The 17,638-nt window shown below is 49.0% G+C and overlaps 3 protein-coding genes across 3 annotated transcripts in view; all 3 read left to right on the top strand.

Moving 5' to 3' along the window:
- Window positions 1-936: 936 nt before the first annotated feature.
- Window positions 937-3,631, top strand: ccna1 (cyclin A1; the record flags this gene model as incomplete). The annotated part of the gene is made up of 8 exons (XM_084450384.1): window positions 937-1,161; window positions 1,241-1,451; window positions 1,676-1,791; window positions 2,073-2,296; window positions 2,437-2,641; window positions 2,803-2,916; window positions 3,055-3,188; window positions 3,535-3,631. 8 exons carry the CDS (start codon window positions 937-939, stop codon window positions 3,584-3,586), a joined length of 1,281 nt encoding a protein of 426 aa, XP_084306510.1. The 3' UTR covers window positions 3,587-3,631.
- Window positions 3,632-4,796: 1,165 nt separating this feature from the next.
- sparta (spartin a) lies at window positions 4,797-14,369 on the top strand (the record flags this gene model as incomplete). Its single annotated transcript, XM_084450383.1, has 8 exons — window positions 4,797-4,916; window positions 6,409-7,262; window positions 9,859-10,053; window positions 10,632-10,803; window positions 11,368-11,562; window positions 12,415-12,573; window positions 13,006-13,096; window positions 14,141-14,369. Exons 2-8 carry the CDS (start codon window positions 6,450-6,452, stop codon window positions 14,367-14,369), a joined length of 1,854 nt encoding a protein of 617 aa, XP_084306509.1. The 5' UTR covers window positions 4,797-4,916; window positions 6,409-6,449.
- A 2,080-nt stretch (window positions 14,370-16,449) lies between these two features.
- ccdc169 (coiled-coil domain containing 169) overlaps window positions 16,450-17,638 on the top strand; it is a gene marked incomplete at both ends in the record, with an annotated part of 5,304 nt that continues 4,115 nt past the window's right edge. The window contains 4 exons of the mRNA XM_084450382.1: window positions 16,450-16,523; window positions 16,613-16,695; window positions 16,844-16,954; window positions 17,106-17,146. Coding sequence (XP_084306508.1) covers window positions 16,450-16,523; window positions 16,613-16,695; window positions 16,844-16,954; window positions 17,106-17,146 — 309 coding nt within the window. The remainder of the gene's footprint in view (window positions 16,524-16,612; window positions 16,696-16,843; window positions 16,955-17,105; window positions 17,147-17,638) is intronic.

Genomic DNA, 17,638 nt, shown 5'->3' with positions numbered 1-17,638 from the left:
TGTATCGATCACCTCCTAGCTAGTCTATTGCTCGGTTATATAATACAGCACGGCTTGGAGATGTTGGTGTGAGTATTGGGTTAATTGGGTTAAATCAGTGTGTTAATTTCAAACTAGACATTAAATTTGCCATTTTCTTCTCTAGCTGGCTGCGAGTTCACACCTGGTAGCCATGGCAGCCACTTCAATGCGCTTCAAACCTTTTTTATCACGCTTTGTTTTTGAACATGTAATACATGCTTTTATGACTTCTCGTCTCGATTACTGCAATGCTTTGTATGTTGGTGTCAGTCAGGCCTCTCTCTCTCGCCTGCAGTTAGTCCAGAGCGCTGCCGCTCCTCTGCTAACTGGTACACGTAAGCAAGAGCACATTACCCCGGTGCTGGCTTCCCTCCACTGGCTTCCTGTTTTAGGATTGATTTTAAAATCTTGCTGTTTACTTTTAAGTGCCTAAATGGCTTGGCACCCATCTACCTCTCAGAACTGCTGGAACCCTATGCTCCTTCAAGGTCCCTCAGGTCCTCTGATCAGCTTCTCCTGGTTGTCCCCAAATCCAGGCTGAAGCTCAGGGGGGATCGGGCTTTCGCAGTGGCCCTAAGCTCTGGAACGAGCTACCCCTGCATGTTAGACAGCCCCCCACTCTGCAGGTGTTTAAATCACGCCTCAAAACTCACTTATATTCTTTGGCGTTTTCCTGACATGGCCTAAGAGACTTGTCCTTTTTCATGTGACATACTGCGTATGTTTTACTATGTGTTCTTTGTGTGTTATTGTTGTTTGACTTGTACAGCACTTTGGTCAACTTTGTTGTTTTTAAATGTGCTCTATAAATAAAATGGTATGGTACCGTCGGTAAACTAATCCTAACTACCTGCTCGTTTTTAAACTTTTTACTATTTATATTTTTTCCGCCGCTAGCCAGCTACAGGTTTGAACATGAGCTTCAGCGCCGCCGCCCCCGTCGCCAGTCACGGCAGACAAGAAAACACCCAGGCCCCCAGCAGGATGGATGCTTCTCGGGTCCAGGCCCCCAGCAGGATGGATGCTTCTCGGGTCCAGGCCCCCAGCAGGATGGATGCTTCTCGGGTCCAAAGGGCCAAACACAGAACCGTGCTGGGCTCCCTGAGTGAAAACGAACAGAATGCCCGCTCTTTCAGCCAAGTGAGTGGTCTAAATCATCATCTGGGCTTAAGAATGGGTTTGAAGTTGATTCATAATCTGTTTTTATTTTTTTTTAAAGGGAGGTCGGCTCTCCAAACGTGGGTCCAACTCGGACAACTCTCAGACCGGCTGCCCCTCCAGCTCTAGCTTTGACGTGTATGTGGACGAGCCATGCGAGGTTACCTTCCCGACCTCCAGTAGTGAAGTGGCGGTCTCGCCTCAGCTGATGGATGAGGATGTGGCTGCCTTGCAGCATAAAGATTTCAGACTGTTCCTTGACCTGAGCTCAGGTATGTGAGACTGAAGGGGCAACCTCCTCACATACTGCTTAGATGTGGTGTTTGTTTTTCTTTTTAAGGTATGCAAGTATCAACAGGGCTTTTGTTTGAAATGCCCTACCTTTTTGATCAGTGCCTAAATGCCTTTGATTCATGTGCCAATGCATAAGGGTATGTACTTCAAGCTATTAAGTGTTTGATAACAAGTCTGCCCTAAATAGCATTACCTTTTGCAGGCAAATGCATGGACACGTCTATGCAATCCCTACCCGATGAGCCTTTGACATCACAGGATATCCTGTGCCTGTCTGAGTATGCTGAGGACATCCACCAGCACTTGCGGCAGAGTGAGGTGTGCATTTGATCCAAAAGAGGTGTATTTGAAACCTGCAGATTTGTGTAGACCACCCACTTATCTGAAGTTTGAAAAGGGAATCAGTAAAATGGTTTGATCATTTGGCTTTGATCAGTGTTTTGAGTGACTGCCCCCCCCCCCACCCCTTTCTCATTTCGAGCTCCCATCAAGGTGTGACTCGTGGTTGCCATTGTTAGAGGTCATCCCTCCCTCACGCCATATTGAATGTAAACATGCCCCCCCCCCCCCTCCTACTCCACCAAATGCCTGTATTACAGGTGATACGCCACCCAAAGCCTGGCTACATGCGGAAGCAGCCGGACATCTCCAACTGCATGCGTGTCATCCTGGTGGACTGGCTTGTGGAGGTGGGCCAGGAGTACAAGCTGTGCAATGAGACCATCTTCCTGGCCGTCAACTACATGGACCGCTTCCTGTCCTGCATGTCTGTGCTCCGGGGCAAGCTGCAGCTGGTGGGGACGGCCTCCATACTGCTGGCCGCGTGAGTCGCTCTTTGACCGGGCTAACGGCAACTTGCACCCCAGGGCCCTTCTGTGACCTTGTCTGATTTGTAGACGTCTTGGAGGATTTAAATTCAAGCTTGTCTTCTGAACTCAAATGTTGACCCTCCTTGTTTTGTAGGAAATACGAGGAGGTGTACCCTCCTGACGTAGATGAGTTTGTGTATATCACGGACGACACGTACTCCAGGAAGCAGCTGCTTCGCATGGAGCACCTCCTCCTGAAGGTGCTGTCCTTCGACATGACCGTGCCGACCGCCCACCAGTTCCTCCTCCAGTTCATGACCATTCAGTCCGTCTGCTCCAAGACGGAGAACCTGGCCTTGGTATGTCAAACTAGTTGGTCCAGTCAGCTCTGGGACACGTCCAGTAAACATGCCGTAATCTTTTAGGTTACATTTCTTTATGGTTGTGTAACTCTACATGTCAAGGTGATCATGTTGGGTGATCTGTTGACCTTTGGTTCCCCCCCCCCCCCATCCCCCAGTATGTGGCGGAGTTGAGCCTGCTGGAAGTGGATCCGTTCCTCCAGTACGTCCCGTCCATGGTGGCGGCTGCAGCCTACTGTCTGGCCAGCTACACGGTCAGCAGGACTCTCTGGGTAGGCTGCTCGTTCACTTGATGGCTGGGTTGATGTACTCCGGTGCATTTGTGGTACAGGAGACCGACCTGTTGGGACACTGGCCGCTACTGATGTGTTCTGAATGTACTTGACTAGTCCTGTGCTCTCCTGTTCTAGCCTGATGCCCTGTGTGCCCTCACTGGCTACACCCTGGCGGAGATCGCCCCCTGTCTGAAGGACCTCCACACGCTCTACCTCAGCGCAGAGAGTCGCCCCCAACAGGCCATCAGGGAGAAGTACAAGAGCTCAAGGTAAGCCTTATTTCAAATAGTAGGCAAGTCTTGAGCCTTCCTGGCTGGGAGATCACGTGGAGCTGTTCGTCCATCCTTTCATGCTCTTTTTATAGGCCCCGTGCACCAGCTCCGCTACTTCCTGAAAGTCACTTGGCATCTTCATTTCCTGTCCTATATGATTGGATTAAGTGATTAATCAGGTGTGCGGCAGACCCAGCGCACACCTGATTAATCACTTAATCTAATCATATAGGACAGGAAATGGATGCCAAGTGACTTTCAGGAAGTAGTGGAGCTGGTGCACAGGGCCTATTGACTCGTGACTGAGGTCTCTGATGACCCGTTTCCTGTCCCCCTCCCTCAGGTATGGAAACGTATCGCTGATCTCTCCACCTCCTGCTCTGCCTCTCCCCTGATGCTGCTGGAACCTTCTGTAGACTGCAACAACACAGCGCTTAACCTCCTGTTGTACATACTGGTCATGGGGTGATTTTTTTAAATTACTTTTTTTAATCAAATTTTATTTTTTAAAATCTTGTAAATAAGCCATTTTATTCTAGGCAGCTACGTAGGTAGCTATCGAGGAACAATAAAATGATAAAGTAACTTGTTTCTTGTCAGCTTCAAACTTGAATCTCTGAGGTGCTGTAGTGCTAGTCTAAGGAGCAGCTCAGGACTTTGCCATGTCTGTAAAAGCTTACTTAAAACTGATGGTTTTGAATCCATTTGTTTTTACTGTACTGTGACTTTGGTCAATTTTTGGACTGACACTGCCCCAGAATTATGAACTTCCGTCTGCACCTTGTACATTTGCACCTTGTATGTTGCTTGTAAGTTGCATCATGTGATTAAATGAAACAAGTTACACTAGTTTGGTCTTGGTCCATTGCTTGCTGAACCTGTGTCATGACTGCTTGGCATCAGAGGGACTGTTTTCATGCCCTCATCTTTCAAGCCGGTGTTAATTGGCCCTACAATGTGACAAATGCTACAGATGTACATGTGTATATTGTTGTTCTTGGTGGTGAATGCATGGCTGATCCTTTCAGGCACTTTGCCAACTGAGGAGGGGAATTGGGGGAGTTTCCATTACCCATTTGCATGGGTAGCCTAATGAGGTTACCATTGTGGGATGAAGATGCCAACGTGGAACATGATACCAAACAACTCCCAACCTATATCATTTGCCAAGCATTTATTTGGCTATTGTAAAATTAACTTTCACTTTCACAATCTCTACTTCTCTGAATCAATAGGCTCTGTGCACCAGCTTCACTACTTCCTGAAAGTCACTTGGCCTCTTTATTTCCTGTCCTATATGATTGGATTAAGGGATCAATCAGGTGTGCGCTGGGTCTGCCGCACCTGATTAATCACTTAATCCAATCATATTGGACAGGAAATAAAGATGCCAAGTGACTTTCAGGAAGTAGTGGAGCTGGTGCACAGAGCCTATTGCATTTTGTGTAGGGATTTGATGGTGCCATCTAGTGGCAGAGGAGCAATATAGCACCCTCGTCTCTGAGTGACGGTGGAGCTCTAGTAGACGGGTCAGCGTGTGGACGGGGTTAGGGTTGAACAGTAGTTTCGGGAATCAGCAACGGGATTATTATTGTTATTGACAGGAGCGCGTTGACGGCGAACTGGCCGAACTATTCTCATATCGTAAATATGTTACATTTTGGATTATAATTGCTACTGTATTGTTGGCGTACTAAATACAAATCCTGGACTAAGTTGGAAAAGGTAAGCCGTTTGGTCAAACTGCGTGATTCTGCGTGTAGAAATGTTGGTAGGCTACAATTCTTAAAGGAGTAGTAAAGGGAAAATGCATGTTTAGCCCTGTTTTAAGGTTACTTATGATCATATACAATGGTTCAGATCAAAACGTTGACAAAACTGGCACTTTTGAGAAAATTGATAATTGCTCTACCACCGTTTAGGTCATATTACAATGGGTGTGGGTGGGCACCTTGAAAAATAATTCAAAAACATAAACTCTCGATTTCAAAGACAAGAAGCTCACCGAGGGGGTAATTGGTGTCCGTTGGTGTTCTGACATCAAATTCGCCGCAATGTATGAATCCTGTAGGGTTTATTGATCATTTTATGAAATCCATTGACTTGTATTGAAGCGACCGTTGTAGATGTGTAGATCAATCCGCAGAGGGGATTCAGGAAGCGGAACTACTTATGGTAGCTATTGTTATTGTTTATGTTGCTAGGCTAGTTTACACACGTAGGTGCTGCGACTAAATAGTTGTATGCTAATTTTTTTTTATTTTTATAAAGCCTTTCCAGATTAACTAGAATCTTCATGGCGAATTATATGTCAGAACGCCAACTAACACCTCTGAGTTTCTTGTCTTTGAAATCGAGAGTTTAACATGTTTTCGAAAGTTTTTTCAAGGTGCCCACCCACATCCATTGTATGACCTAAACGGTGGTAGAGCATTTATCAGACTCTCAAAAGTGCTAGTTTTGTCAACGTTTTGATCTGAACCATTGTATATGATCATAAGTAACATGCATTTTCCCTTTACTACTCCTTTAAGTTGATGCTACACTTCACAGCCAAGCTTTTAAAGCACAAGACAGTTCTCGCCTTACAGGTAGAACCTGACATTCATGACTGCCAAGCCCACAGCTTGCATAGTGATCTCTGTCACTCTTTCTCCACCCCTCCTCCACCCCCGTTTCTCACCACTCCTTGTCCTCTCCTCTCTGTCCTCTCCAGACTAGGTCTCAGTCCAGTGTCCTCTCCTCTCTGTCCTCTCCAGACTAGGTCTCAGTCCAGTGTCCTCTCCTCTCTGTCCTCTCCAGACTAGGTCTCAGTCCAGTGTCCTCTCCAGACTAGGTCTCAGTCCAGTGTCCTCTCCTCTCTGTCCTCTCCAGACTAGGTCTCAGTCCAGTGTCCTCTCCTCTCTGTCCTCTCCAGACTAGGTCTCAGTCCAGTGTCCTCTCCTCTCTCCTCTGTCCTCTCCAGACTAGGTCTCAGTCCAGTGTCCTCTCCTCTCTGTCCTCTCTGTCCTCTCCAGACTAGGTCTCAGTCCAGTGTCCTCTCCTCTCTGTCCTCTCCAGTCTAGGTCTCAGTCCAGTGTCCTCTCCTCTCTGTCCTCTCCTCTCTGTCCTCTCCTCTCTGTCCTCTCCAGACTAGGTCTCAGTCCAGTGTCCTCTCCTCTCTGTCCTCTCCAGACTAGGTCTCAGTCCAGTGTCCTCTCCTCTCTGTCCTCTCCAGGCTAGGTCTCAGTCCCGTGTCCTCTCCTCCTCTCCGGCTCTATGATGGCGTTGGCTGAGCCTGCGGAGGTGTTGGTGGTCAAGGACCAGTACGACCGGGCGCTGCAGTGCCTGAACCGGGGGCTGGCGGCCGACGAGGCCGGGAGGAGGCCGGAGGCTCTGGAGCTCTACCGGAGGGGCAGGCGGCACCTCGTCCAGGGCCTGGAGGTGCCCACCCAGGGGGAGCGGCACCGAGGGACCCCCTGGGAGGTGGCCAGGCAGCTGCAGCGGAAGATGAGCGAAACCCTGAGGAACATCGCCACCCGCCTCGCCGACCTGGAGAGCGCAGAGCTGGCGGCGGAGGCCCGGGGGGACCTCCCATCCACGCAGGTCTACCCCGCCCTAGGGCCGGACGTTCGGCCTCCCTCCAACCCCCTCCACCACCTGTACCCCACTGTGGCCGCCGCCCCCTCCTCCTCCGCCCTCCCCCTCGCCCCGCGCCCGGCCAGGCTCTCTCCCCTCGCAGACGGCCTCCCCACTGGGGCTTCGGGCGCCGACGTCGTCACGGGTCCCTCTCTGCCCGTGTTCCCCGCCCTGGCCCTGGGGGCCCCCGGGGAGCAGCCCCCGGCCTACACCCCCCAGCCCACCGAGGGCCACCACAGCCTGGCCTACAGCCCCGCCGGAGGGGAGGGAGCCGGGGGAGGGGGAGGGCTGAGCGGAGAGGAGCTGCTGTTCCTCCCCCGGGGGGTGCAGATGTTCTTCGTGACACCGAACGGGGAGGTCAGTGCCCCCTCGTACCCGGGGTACCTGCGCGTCATCACGTTCAGCAGCCAACGCAAGGGCCCACCGGAGGGAGGACCGTCGGCCTTCCTACACGTAAGAGACCTCTGGACCAGAGTGTGTGTGTGTGTGTGTGTTTTAGCTGCACACACACACACACACACACACACACACACACACACGGAGTAGGATTCCCTAGCTCAAGTTGAATCTGTTGTACATCTCTCATCTCATTGTTTATCTGCCTGTAGTGTCCTGGTCCAGTGACATATAGATGGATGGTTACAGATAAGCCGTGGTAGTTTACAAAGGAAGCAACGCCACGCTCCCGTTGTGGCACTCGCTGTACAGGCCACGCCTCCGTCCCCAGCGCGGCTGTACCTGTCAGCTGAGGACGCGGCGGACAGAAGACCCCCGACCAGGCAGACTGGACCATGTTCAGGGTTGAGTCTGACAGAAGCCCCCTGACCAGACAGACTGGACCATGTTCAGGGGTTGAGTCCGACAGACGACCCCTGACCAGGCAGACTGGACCATGTTCAGGGTTGAGTCTGACAGAAGCCCCCTGACCAGGCAGACTGGACCATGTTCAGGGTTGAGTCTGACAGACGACCCCTGACCAGACAGACTGGACCATGTTCAGGGTTGAGTCTGACAGAAGCCCCCTGACCAGACAGACTGGACCATGTTCAGGGTTGAGGGTTGTAACAGCGAGATACAGACAGCTGATTGAGAGACCGTGACCAGATCTCATGCCGCCCCTCGTGAAACTTATTAGACCGGGAACATCAGTAGCACATGCTCTTTAAAGGGCTATTCCACAGAAATTACAGAATCTGAAAAGGTTGACGACTGGCGATTGAGCAAAGTATTGGTACATCACAGGCAGAGTGTGCGTACTTTTGAAACGCAACTCCGAATCACGCAGTAAAGGAACACACACAGACTGATGTCTGTGCCTTAGAGCCAGCTGGGTGACACAGCAAAGGCTTTGCCCAGCAACAGCACGTGATTGGTTGTAAGGAAATAGCCCTGTTGCAAAACCAAAGTTGACCGTGTCTGTGTCTGATCTTAGTTGATGTCGAGACGGCCTCCCTACCCAGTCTGAAACCTGAGAATACAGGAAGGGCCTTGGTTGATTGAACTACGGTACAGTACGATGCAGATGAATCTCAGCCTCTGCAGTGCACACAAATACTACGAAGTAGTTTCACACTTAGACAGGAAGACCCTATTCAGAACAGGGCAGGGCTCATGTGAAAGACAGCCCTCTTCTCCCACTCGTTCCTGGGTTGTGATTGCCCTGGGCGTAATGAAGCTTGCCCTGGGCGTAATGAAGCTTGCCCTGGGCGTAATGAAGCTTGCCTCAGATTACATTTCAGGCTTTCAGAGATTGGTTAAGAGCTATGAAAAAATGATGCCTTGGATAAATTGATATCTGGGGGTGTATCTAAATTACACTATATAACATTTTGATTGTAACCTCTCGTGGCTTTTCGGGGAGCTTTTGATGTGAAACTTCAACCCCTTTGCAAAGGCTTTTATTAGATATGACTTTTCTTTTCATGTATCTGAAGAAACAAGGTTATCTCTTTATATCTAAAGAATTCTTTTGGAGTATTCTTTCAGAGAAAACTAAATTTCCCTCACAGTCCACGCACGTGCCTGTGTGTGTGTGTGTGTCTGTGTGTGTGTGTGTGTGTGTGTGTGTGTGTCTGTGTGTGTGTGTGTGTGTGTGTGTGTGTGTGTGTGTGTGTGTCTGTGATTCTGGGCAGCTCTGTGTCGCAGCTGAACAATGGACTCAGAAACCGATGACTCGGCTCGTCTGTTGTGTTGGTGGCCGCAGACCAGAGCCCGGTGCCCTCGGAGGGGTCAGGCCAAATACCTGACCCACGAGGCCTGGAACACAGCCTGCCTACACACACACACACACAGCCTACACACACAACACACACAGCCTACACACACAACACACACACAGCCAGCCTACACACACAACACACACAACCAGCCTACACACACAACACACACAGCCTACACACACAACACACACAGCCTACACACACAACACACACACACAGCCTACACACACAACACACACACAGCCAGCCTACACACACAACACACACAACCAGCCTACACACACAACACACACAGCCTACACACACAACACACACAGCCTACACACACAACACACACACAGCCTACACACACAACACACACACACAGCCTACACACACAGCCAGCCTACACACACACAGCCTACAAGGTTACACAAGGTTACACACACAGCCAGCCTACACACACAGCCCACCTACACACAGCCATGCACACGCACTGGCCCACAGTCTGGCGTGTGCAAGCATGGATGGACTGCTTTAGAATGATGTGTGTGTGTGTGTGTTGTAGGGGGTAACAGTGAGACACAAATACAGACATCATGGCAGTGTGTGTTATACAGAAGGATGTTTATCAGATTATACGATTATTTGTCATATATACAAGTTAAAGTCCCCATGTACAAGAAAACAGTCATGTGTGTCCAGCTACACTGATTGACCTCATACGCCCCTGCGCTTGACTCTAATGTGTGTGTGTGTGTGTGTGTGTATGTGTGTGTGTGTATGTGTGTGTGTGTGTGTGTGTGTGTGTATGTATGTGTGTGTGTATGTGTGTGTATGTGTGTGTCCAGGTGTGTGATTGGCTCTATCCTCTAACAGCGGACACCCCCGTGCTGCTGGCCAACTCTGGCATCTTCATGTTCCCAGACACCATGGCCGGCAGCCCGGGGTCCTACGTGGGCATCGTGCTGTCCTCAGAGCTGCCTGAGGCAGACAGAGAGATGTTCCAGGACCTCCTCTCCCAGCTCACCGAGCTCAGGGTCCAGGTGAGTTCACTCAGGGTCCAGGAGAGGGAGCCAGGGGACTGCTGCTGGTCTCACTAGCCAGACTTATATCTCCACACTGAGCCAGCGCTGGAGAAAGGTCTGGACTCATTACCATTCAGGGATAGAAGGAAAACAACCCTGTATTTCTTTAAACCAATCACAATCGTCTTCGGTGAGGCGGTTGCTAGGTTGTTTCACGTAGCCTGGGGAGAATCTCCCATCGCCACTGATTGGCCGACCACATGAATCGGCGCCACTGATTGGGCAATAATAAACGAATGACGAGGCTTATCCCCAAAACTTACATCCATTGAGTCAGACTAGAGTCCTGCTAAACCAGCACGCTTCTTATTAACGTTCTTTATTAGAATGTGTTGCTGGAATTCTGTTTCCTCATCGTTTTAGCTCTGCCAGGTAGCTGTTACGAGAAAGAAGCAGTCAACAAGCCAGGTGTACACGGCCAAGTACAGTACATGATCATTATACTTCTGTCTCATCACGAGTGTGAGGCATTTCCTGTCCCACTAATGATCATGAACACCACTGTGTACTGTGTGACCTCATATCCTGTTCGCCAGGCTCCAGAGGAGGGGGCGGGCTCAGAGGTTATGAACCTGAGCGAGAAGGTCCCCATTGGTCCATCCGGGGAGGGGTCAGAAGTCACCATGGCAACTGGGGGAGCGCTGGGAGAGGAGGAGAAGCCACAACTTCCTGAATGGAGCGAGAAGATGGCCCAAGGCATCCTGGCAGGTGTGTGTGTGTGTGTGTGTGTGTGTGTGTGTGTGTGTGTGTGTGTGTGTGTGTGTGTGTGTGTGTTTGTGCGCGCTGGGTATCTGTTGACATGTTTAAAATAATAGTCAAGTCATGCTGCCCACTAGAGGGCAGTGTTCATCAGTAAATGAGCAGTCCCATTTAAGATCAGGCTGAACTGATGTAGCTGGAACAGATCTGAGACCTGTTGTTCCCAGACACTCTGCAGCCAGACATTGAGCTTAGTGCAATAATTAGTGAGTTCCGTTCCCACCAAAATAACTTTTTACTATATGTTCTATTCTAACTGCATTGAAGGACCTAATAATTTCACTCATTTGTACACTGTAGAGGTGATGTGGTCATTTATTTGCTTTTGAAATATCACTCGTTAATACTCCCATCTCATTAATACTCCCATCTCATTAATACTCCCATCTCATTAATACTCCCATCTCATTAATACTCCCATCTCATTAATACTCCCATCTCATTAATACTCCCATCTCATTAATACTCCCATCTTCGGAGTCCGCCATGACAACGCCCCGTCTCTCTCCCCAGGCGCCTCGTGGTTCAGTAAAGGCTTTGTGCGCGGGGCGGAGGCCACTGGCAAGGCCATCCACAAGGGGGCGTCCCTGCTGCGCGTGCACATCACGCCGGAGAACACGCCCTCCGAGGTCAGCCCACACCTCACCAGGAGCCTGCAGGTGGCCAAGCAGGCCACCGGGGGCGCTGTGCGCGTCAGCCAGTTCCTGGGTGAGCAAAGGGAGGACACACACACAAGTCTGGCACCGATGGGCTGCCTTCCGAATCGCATACTACCCTACTATATAGTATGCCAAAACATAGTATGTATACTATGTATGCATACTATGTATGTCCCAATACATAGTATGCTACATGCAGTATGGCAAAAATACCAGGATGTCCTACTACATCCGGTCGTATTTTGCAGTATGCAAGCCAGCAGGCTTTTCTGGCTATTCTGACCCACAATCCTGTGCGCAGCGGAACTGTGCGTCACATGTGCGAGTCGTGACAGCTGTAGACCAATGACGCGTTATGGACAGTGACGGATGTGGGCAAATTTCAAGGCGCAATGTTATGACAAGGTAGTATGTCCCAATTGGATGCGTACTGCTTGCAAAGTACGTACTTTCTAAGGGCAGCTGTAGTAGGTACTGGTAGTAAGAAGTAGAAGTATGCGATTCGGAACGCAGCCCTGGATTCAGCCATTCAACAACTAGCATTATTTTTTAGCTTAGCTACTTTCTGCTATACTATAGCTAGCAATCCTGCTCTGGGTTTGTTACGCTTGCTTCTGTGTGTGTGTTTGTTTGTGCTAATGCCGTTGTGTGTGTGTGTGTGTGTATGTGTTTGTGTGTGTGTGTCTGTGTGTGTCTGTCTGTGTGTGTGCATATCTGTGTGTGTGTGTGTGTGTACATATGTGTGTGTGTGAGTGTCTGTCTGTGTGTGACTGTGTGTCTGTGTGCGTGTCTGTCTGTGTGTGTGTGTCTGTGTGTGTGTCTCTGTGTTTCTATGTGTGTGTGTGTGTGTGTGTCTGTGTTTGTGTGTCTCTGTGTTTCTGTGTGTGTGTGTGTGTCTCAGTAAACGGAGTCAGCACGGTAGCAGGTCATGTGGGGGACAAGTTGGCTCCTCACGTGAAGAAGCACGGCAGCAAGCTGATCCCTGAGTCCATGAAGAAGACTAAAGATGGCCGCTCCAACCTGGACGGAGCCATGGTGGTGGCCGCCAGCAGCATCCAGGGTACGCAGGCCCCGCCTCCTGTTGTTTAGCAGACAGGCCCCGCCCTCCTACTGTAGGCTGCATACAAGCTTGAGACAGGCTCCTCCCTCCTGCTGTTTGGCTGCAAACTAGCTTGAGACAGGCTCCTCCCTCCTGCTGTTTGGCTGCAAACTAGCTTGAGACACACATTCTTGTTTAACGTAAAGAACTCGCCTTAAATCTCAGCTTGGGAGATTTGTGTGTTACAATTCACTTTCTAGTGTCAGCTCTGTGGCGTCAAGGACGGTGAGATGGTTCAGGAACCTTATCGTCTCCTGCGCATGTATCACAGAGCATGGCATCACATGTAATTAGAGGTGTGACAACAGTCGGACCTTGAATGTACAGTACATGTGGAGCTCAATCAGCGGTCCGTCCAGGTGTGTGAATATCGGACCCGTGTCTCGTACTCAGGGCTCTCGGCCGTGTGGACGGGCTTGGAAACCGGGGCGAAGAACGTCGGCAAAAGCATCGCGTCAGAGACCGTGACGACGGTCAAGTATAAGTAAGTCCTACGCTCTCCCATTTCCTCCCCTTCATCAGAACCTCTCCTCCACCTGTGTGCCTTTTCTGGGTCAAAACTGTTTTCAACCCTCATTTCATCCCTGTCTGCCCGGGCCTCAGTCTGGATCTATTTCCCGCGAGCCCGCCACGGTTGCACGGTTACTTGTCCTGCTTTAGGAAAATCCTGTGATTTCCTTTTTCACGCCTCTCTTTCAGATTCAAAGGGCTAGAGAATCTTTTAGGCGACCCCGGCAGAATCTAACCGCGGGACGGAGACTCGGTGAACCGATCAGAGTGATTGAACGCTCCGTCTCTGACTCGCTCTAGAGGTGATTAGAGGAGAACGCCTTCCAGCGTTGATTGATCTGAGGAGAAGACGGGCTGCGGTGGGGGGGGGGTTCACACCCATTTGATTTCCCTCAGATCTGCAAACGTCTACGTGCCTCGGGCTTGGGGACTCTTTGGGACTGGCTGTAAGTCTCTGTCGGGGCGGGGGTCGTCTCCTGGAGCTGTCCGTGTCAAACGCCTGCTTGTGTTGGGTGGTCATGCTGTTTTCTTTTCCTGCTTTTGTTTCTAATAAAAGTGACATGAGTAACTTGACATTCCCTCTGGTTCTTGGCCTGTAACATGTTACTTTGCTGAATGACAACCATTAACCGTCACCTAGTTTGGGGTCAAGCGCCACAAAACATGGGCAGAGGGGCGGAGCCAGCGCATTAGCCTTTCAAATTCAGCTGCATTTTGATTTGAACAGCTCAATCGTGAAAGGGGGGGGGGTCCAGCCTCTCCGCACATCCCACTATCTGCACCAACCATCTTCCCCGGACAGAATCTGAGTGTATTCCCATTTGGTGTCCACAAATATGATAGCTTGTCACCGCAGCGAGAGCTTCTGGGAACTCAGATGAACTATTACCTGATGTCCACATTGTCCTACAGTATTCTATCTCTACCATCATCGCTCATCGTCATTACTGTCAGCTCCACACGCCTCCTTGATAGACTTTGCCCTCTCTAACCCTGCCTACTGTTGTCCATGGTGAAGGTATGGTGATGACGCAGGGACGGCCACAGACACCGCTGTCCAATCAGCTGTCAATGTGGGCGTAGCTGCGTTTAACGTGAAGAACCTTGGCATGAAGGCCATAGTGAAGACCACAGGCAAGAAGACCGCCAAGGCTGTGGTCAGAGATTACAACCTGCCCGATGAGGAGGCAGCAGAGGGAGGTGAAGAGGAGGAGAGCAGGATGGAGGAGGATGAGAAGAAGCAATAGATTCATTCATTTATCGGTGTGGCTGCATGTCCTGTTAAGGGTGCAGTGGTGAGTAAAGAAGTGTGTATACCCTGCCTAAAGAAGTGTGCACTCTGACTAAAGAAGTGAGTATACTGACTGAAGGAGTGGGTATACTCTGAAAAAATAAGTGTGTATACTCTGACTAAAGAAGTGGGCATACTCTGACTAAAGAAGTGGGTATACTACTTAAAGGACAGGGATTATTTTGGGTCTATAGGCAATTACAAATCTGAGCTGACAAAAATGACCTGTGGAGTTCCCCAAGGCTCCATCCTGGGCCCTCTTCTTTTCAACATTTACATGCTCCCACTAACTCAAATTATGGAAAACAACAAAATATGTTACCATAGCTATGCAGATGACACACAAATGTATATCACTATATCACCAGGAGACTATAATCCCATACAAGCGCTGAGTAAGTGCATTCAACAAATCAATGATTGGATGTGCCAGAACTTTCTCCAACTAAACAAAAATAAAACTGAAGTAATTGTCTTTGGAGCCAAAGAAGAACGATTAAAAGTCAGTGCTCAACTTCAATCAGTAATGCTAAAAACCACAAACGAAGCCAGAAATCTTGGTGTAGTCATGGACTCAGACCTGAATTTCAACAGCCACATTAAGTCAATTACAAAGTCAGCCTACTATCACCTGAAGAATATATCAAGGATCAAAGGATTTATGTCCCAGAAGGATTTGGAAAAACTTGTCCATGCGTTTATCTTCAGTAGACTCGACTACTGTAACGGCATGTATACAGGTCTCTCTAAAAAATCGATCAGACAGCTGCAGCTGATTCAGAACGCTGCTGCTCGAGTCCTCACTAAGACCAAGAAAGTAGAGCATATCACACCAGTACTAAGGTATTTACACTGGCTTCCTGTCTGTCAAAGAATTGACTTTAAAATACTGCTGTTGGTTTATAAAGCACTGAATGGTCTAGGGCCAAAATATATCTCTGATCTGCTCATATGCTATGAACCATCCAGACCCCTCAGGTCGTCTGGCACAGGCCTGCTTTCTGTCCCCAGAGTTAAAACAAAACATGGAGAAGCAGCATTCAGTTTTTATGCTCCACATATCTGGAACAAACTTCCAGAAAACTGCAGGTCTGCTGCAACTCTTGGTTCTTTTAAAACAAGCCTGAAGACTTTTCTTTTTGCCACTGCTTTCTAAGAGGAGCTATGTTTATCTGTATACTGCACTGTAACTTTTATTCCTGTATTCTATTTGTCCTGCTTTTTGTTTAAATGTCTATAATGACTTGCTTTTTGTTTTAATGCTTTTAATTTGTCCTGCCTTTTGTTTTAAATGTCTATAATGTCTTGCTTTTTGTTTTAATGCTTTTAATGTTTCATGTAAAGCACCTTGAATTGCCCTGTGGCTGAAATGTGCTATATAAATAAACTTGCCTTGCCTTGCCTTACATTAGTGTTCTGTTCTCTCTTGTGAATTGGGCTAAAGGTGAACGTTCATATGGCTAAATACTTAGTATTATATGGGTTAGCCTAGACTGGTTATAACTAGGCTAACTATAGCAAAATGCTGAGATCATGTTAAATGAAGTAGGCCTATTATTGTATTAGGCTATGTGTAACATGTTCTGTTAAAAACGCTGCATTATTAAATCTTTTATCATCATTGCTCAAATGTCTGGTTGTATTATTATCACCTTCTGATGTGTATCGCTGTACGGTGTTATGAACCAGAAATTAAGTTTAGCAGTCTTCCTAGGCATTGTATTATATGCGGGCACACACCCACAAATACACTACAAAGTAAAAGTATTAACAGATAACCTCTGTTGGATACAAAAATGCTGTTGATATTATGAGTGAAAAAAAATCTGAAAAGCTTCAGCGTTTGAAACGTCGCTCCAGATCCGCGCTCCAGTTGCGCGCGTCTCTCTCAACGCGCCGGTGACGCGCTCTGCGCGCTCCCTGTCCAACCAGCTCCACTTCCGACCAAGAGTCGGATACTGCTGTCTCCATGGCTCCCACAAACTCCCCAGGGCCCAGACAGACCAGGGACCCGACGGCTGCAAGGCCAGGCTATTATGGGAGACACAGACTTCAGTAAATATGACTTGGCTCGCCTGCAGGCCGAACTTGAACAGGAGAAAGAGATGAAGTAAGTAATGTATGTCATTTAATAGAGGGAGCAATAGCCAGGCCATGGCCCCCGTGTTGAGCGTCTGTGCTCATCTACCCTGGTTGCAGGGACATGCTGGAGGAGTCTGTCTCCGATCTGAGGAGCACCATGTCTGAGCTGCAGGACCGGCTGCACAGTGTGGACGGGGAAGGTGAGTGTCTTTCTGGGAAATCATCAAAACATCCATCTGTTTTGATCAGCTGAGCTCAGCCCCCCCCCCATGATAGGCACTGACTGCAGTCATGTTTAGGCCTAACAGTAAGGCTATATGCATAGTGCTAATACTCCTTGTTCCCCAGGTAACGAATGGAAGACCAGGTTCGAGACCCAGGTGGAGCTGAACGGACAGCTGGAGCGGCAGATCTCTCTCCTCCACGAGAGGCTGGAAGACTTGCGAGGGAACCCCATGGGTGACTGGGATCTGTAGTCCAGTCACACAGACACAACGCCGCCTTGTTGGCTTTCTGCACTCTTTAACAGAAACATTCTGTACTTGAACTCTATATTTTAACCTGTACAAGAAAACCTTTGAGAATAATATTTATGTATGCCCCTTTGCAGATCGATTGGCCTCAGTACGGTCCTATGAAAACATGCCAGTGGTGAGTGTAGTAAAAAAAAAAAAAATCTGTATGTGTGTGCAGGGGTGAAAATTAACTTTTTGGCTCACGGTGAATCACCTGCCAAGGGGACTGTAGATGAAAAAATCTACCGGCCAAGTATATATATTTTTTAGATAGCCTTCCGAAATCTAGTCGCCAATTGGAAATTTTACCTGCATTTGGCCGGTGGCACGTGTTAATTTTCAGCCCTGTGTGTGTGTGTCAGAGGAGGATAAGGATTATCGACTGACAAAGAGTGAGAGGTCTAGGCCAGCAGATGGAGACAGAGAGACATGCAGAGATGTGGAGAGAGAGAGAGAGACAGAGAGAGAGAGAGACAGAGAGAGAGAGAGACAGACAGAGAGAGCGATGAAGAGACTGCAGCTGCAGCTTCAGATTGTCCTGCTGACGCAGGCAGAATACAGCAGCCTTTAATCAGAGCACTGGAATCACTAGATTACTGGCACCATAGGAAAGTAATACACACCAGTT

The sequence above is a fragment of the Borostomias antarcticus genome (assembly GCF_949987555.1).
Source record: "Borostomias antarcticus genome assembly, chromosome: 15".
NCBI lineage: Eukaryota > Metazoa > Chordata > Actinopteri > Stomiiformes > Stomiidae > Borostomias > Borostomias antarcticus.
This window is presented reverse-complemented; position numbering and strand designations above follow the sequence as displayed.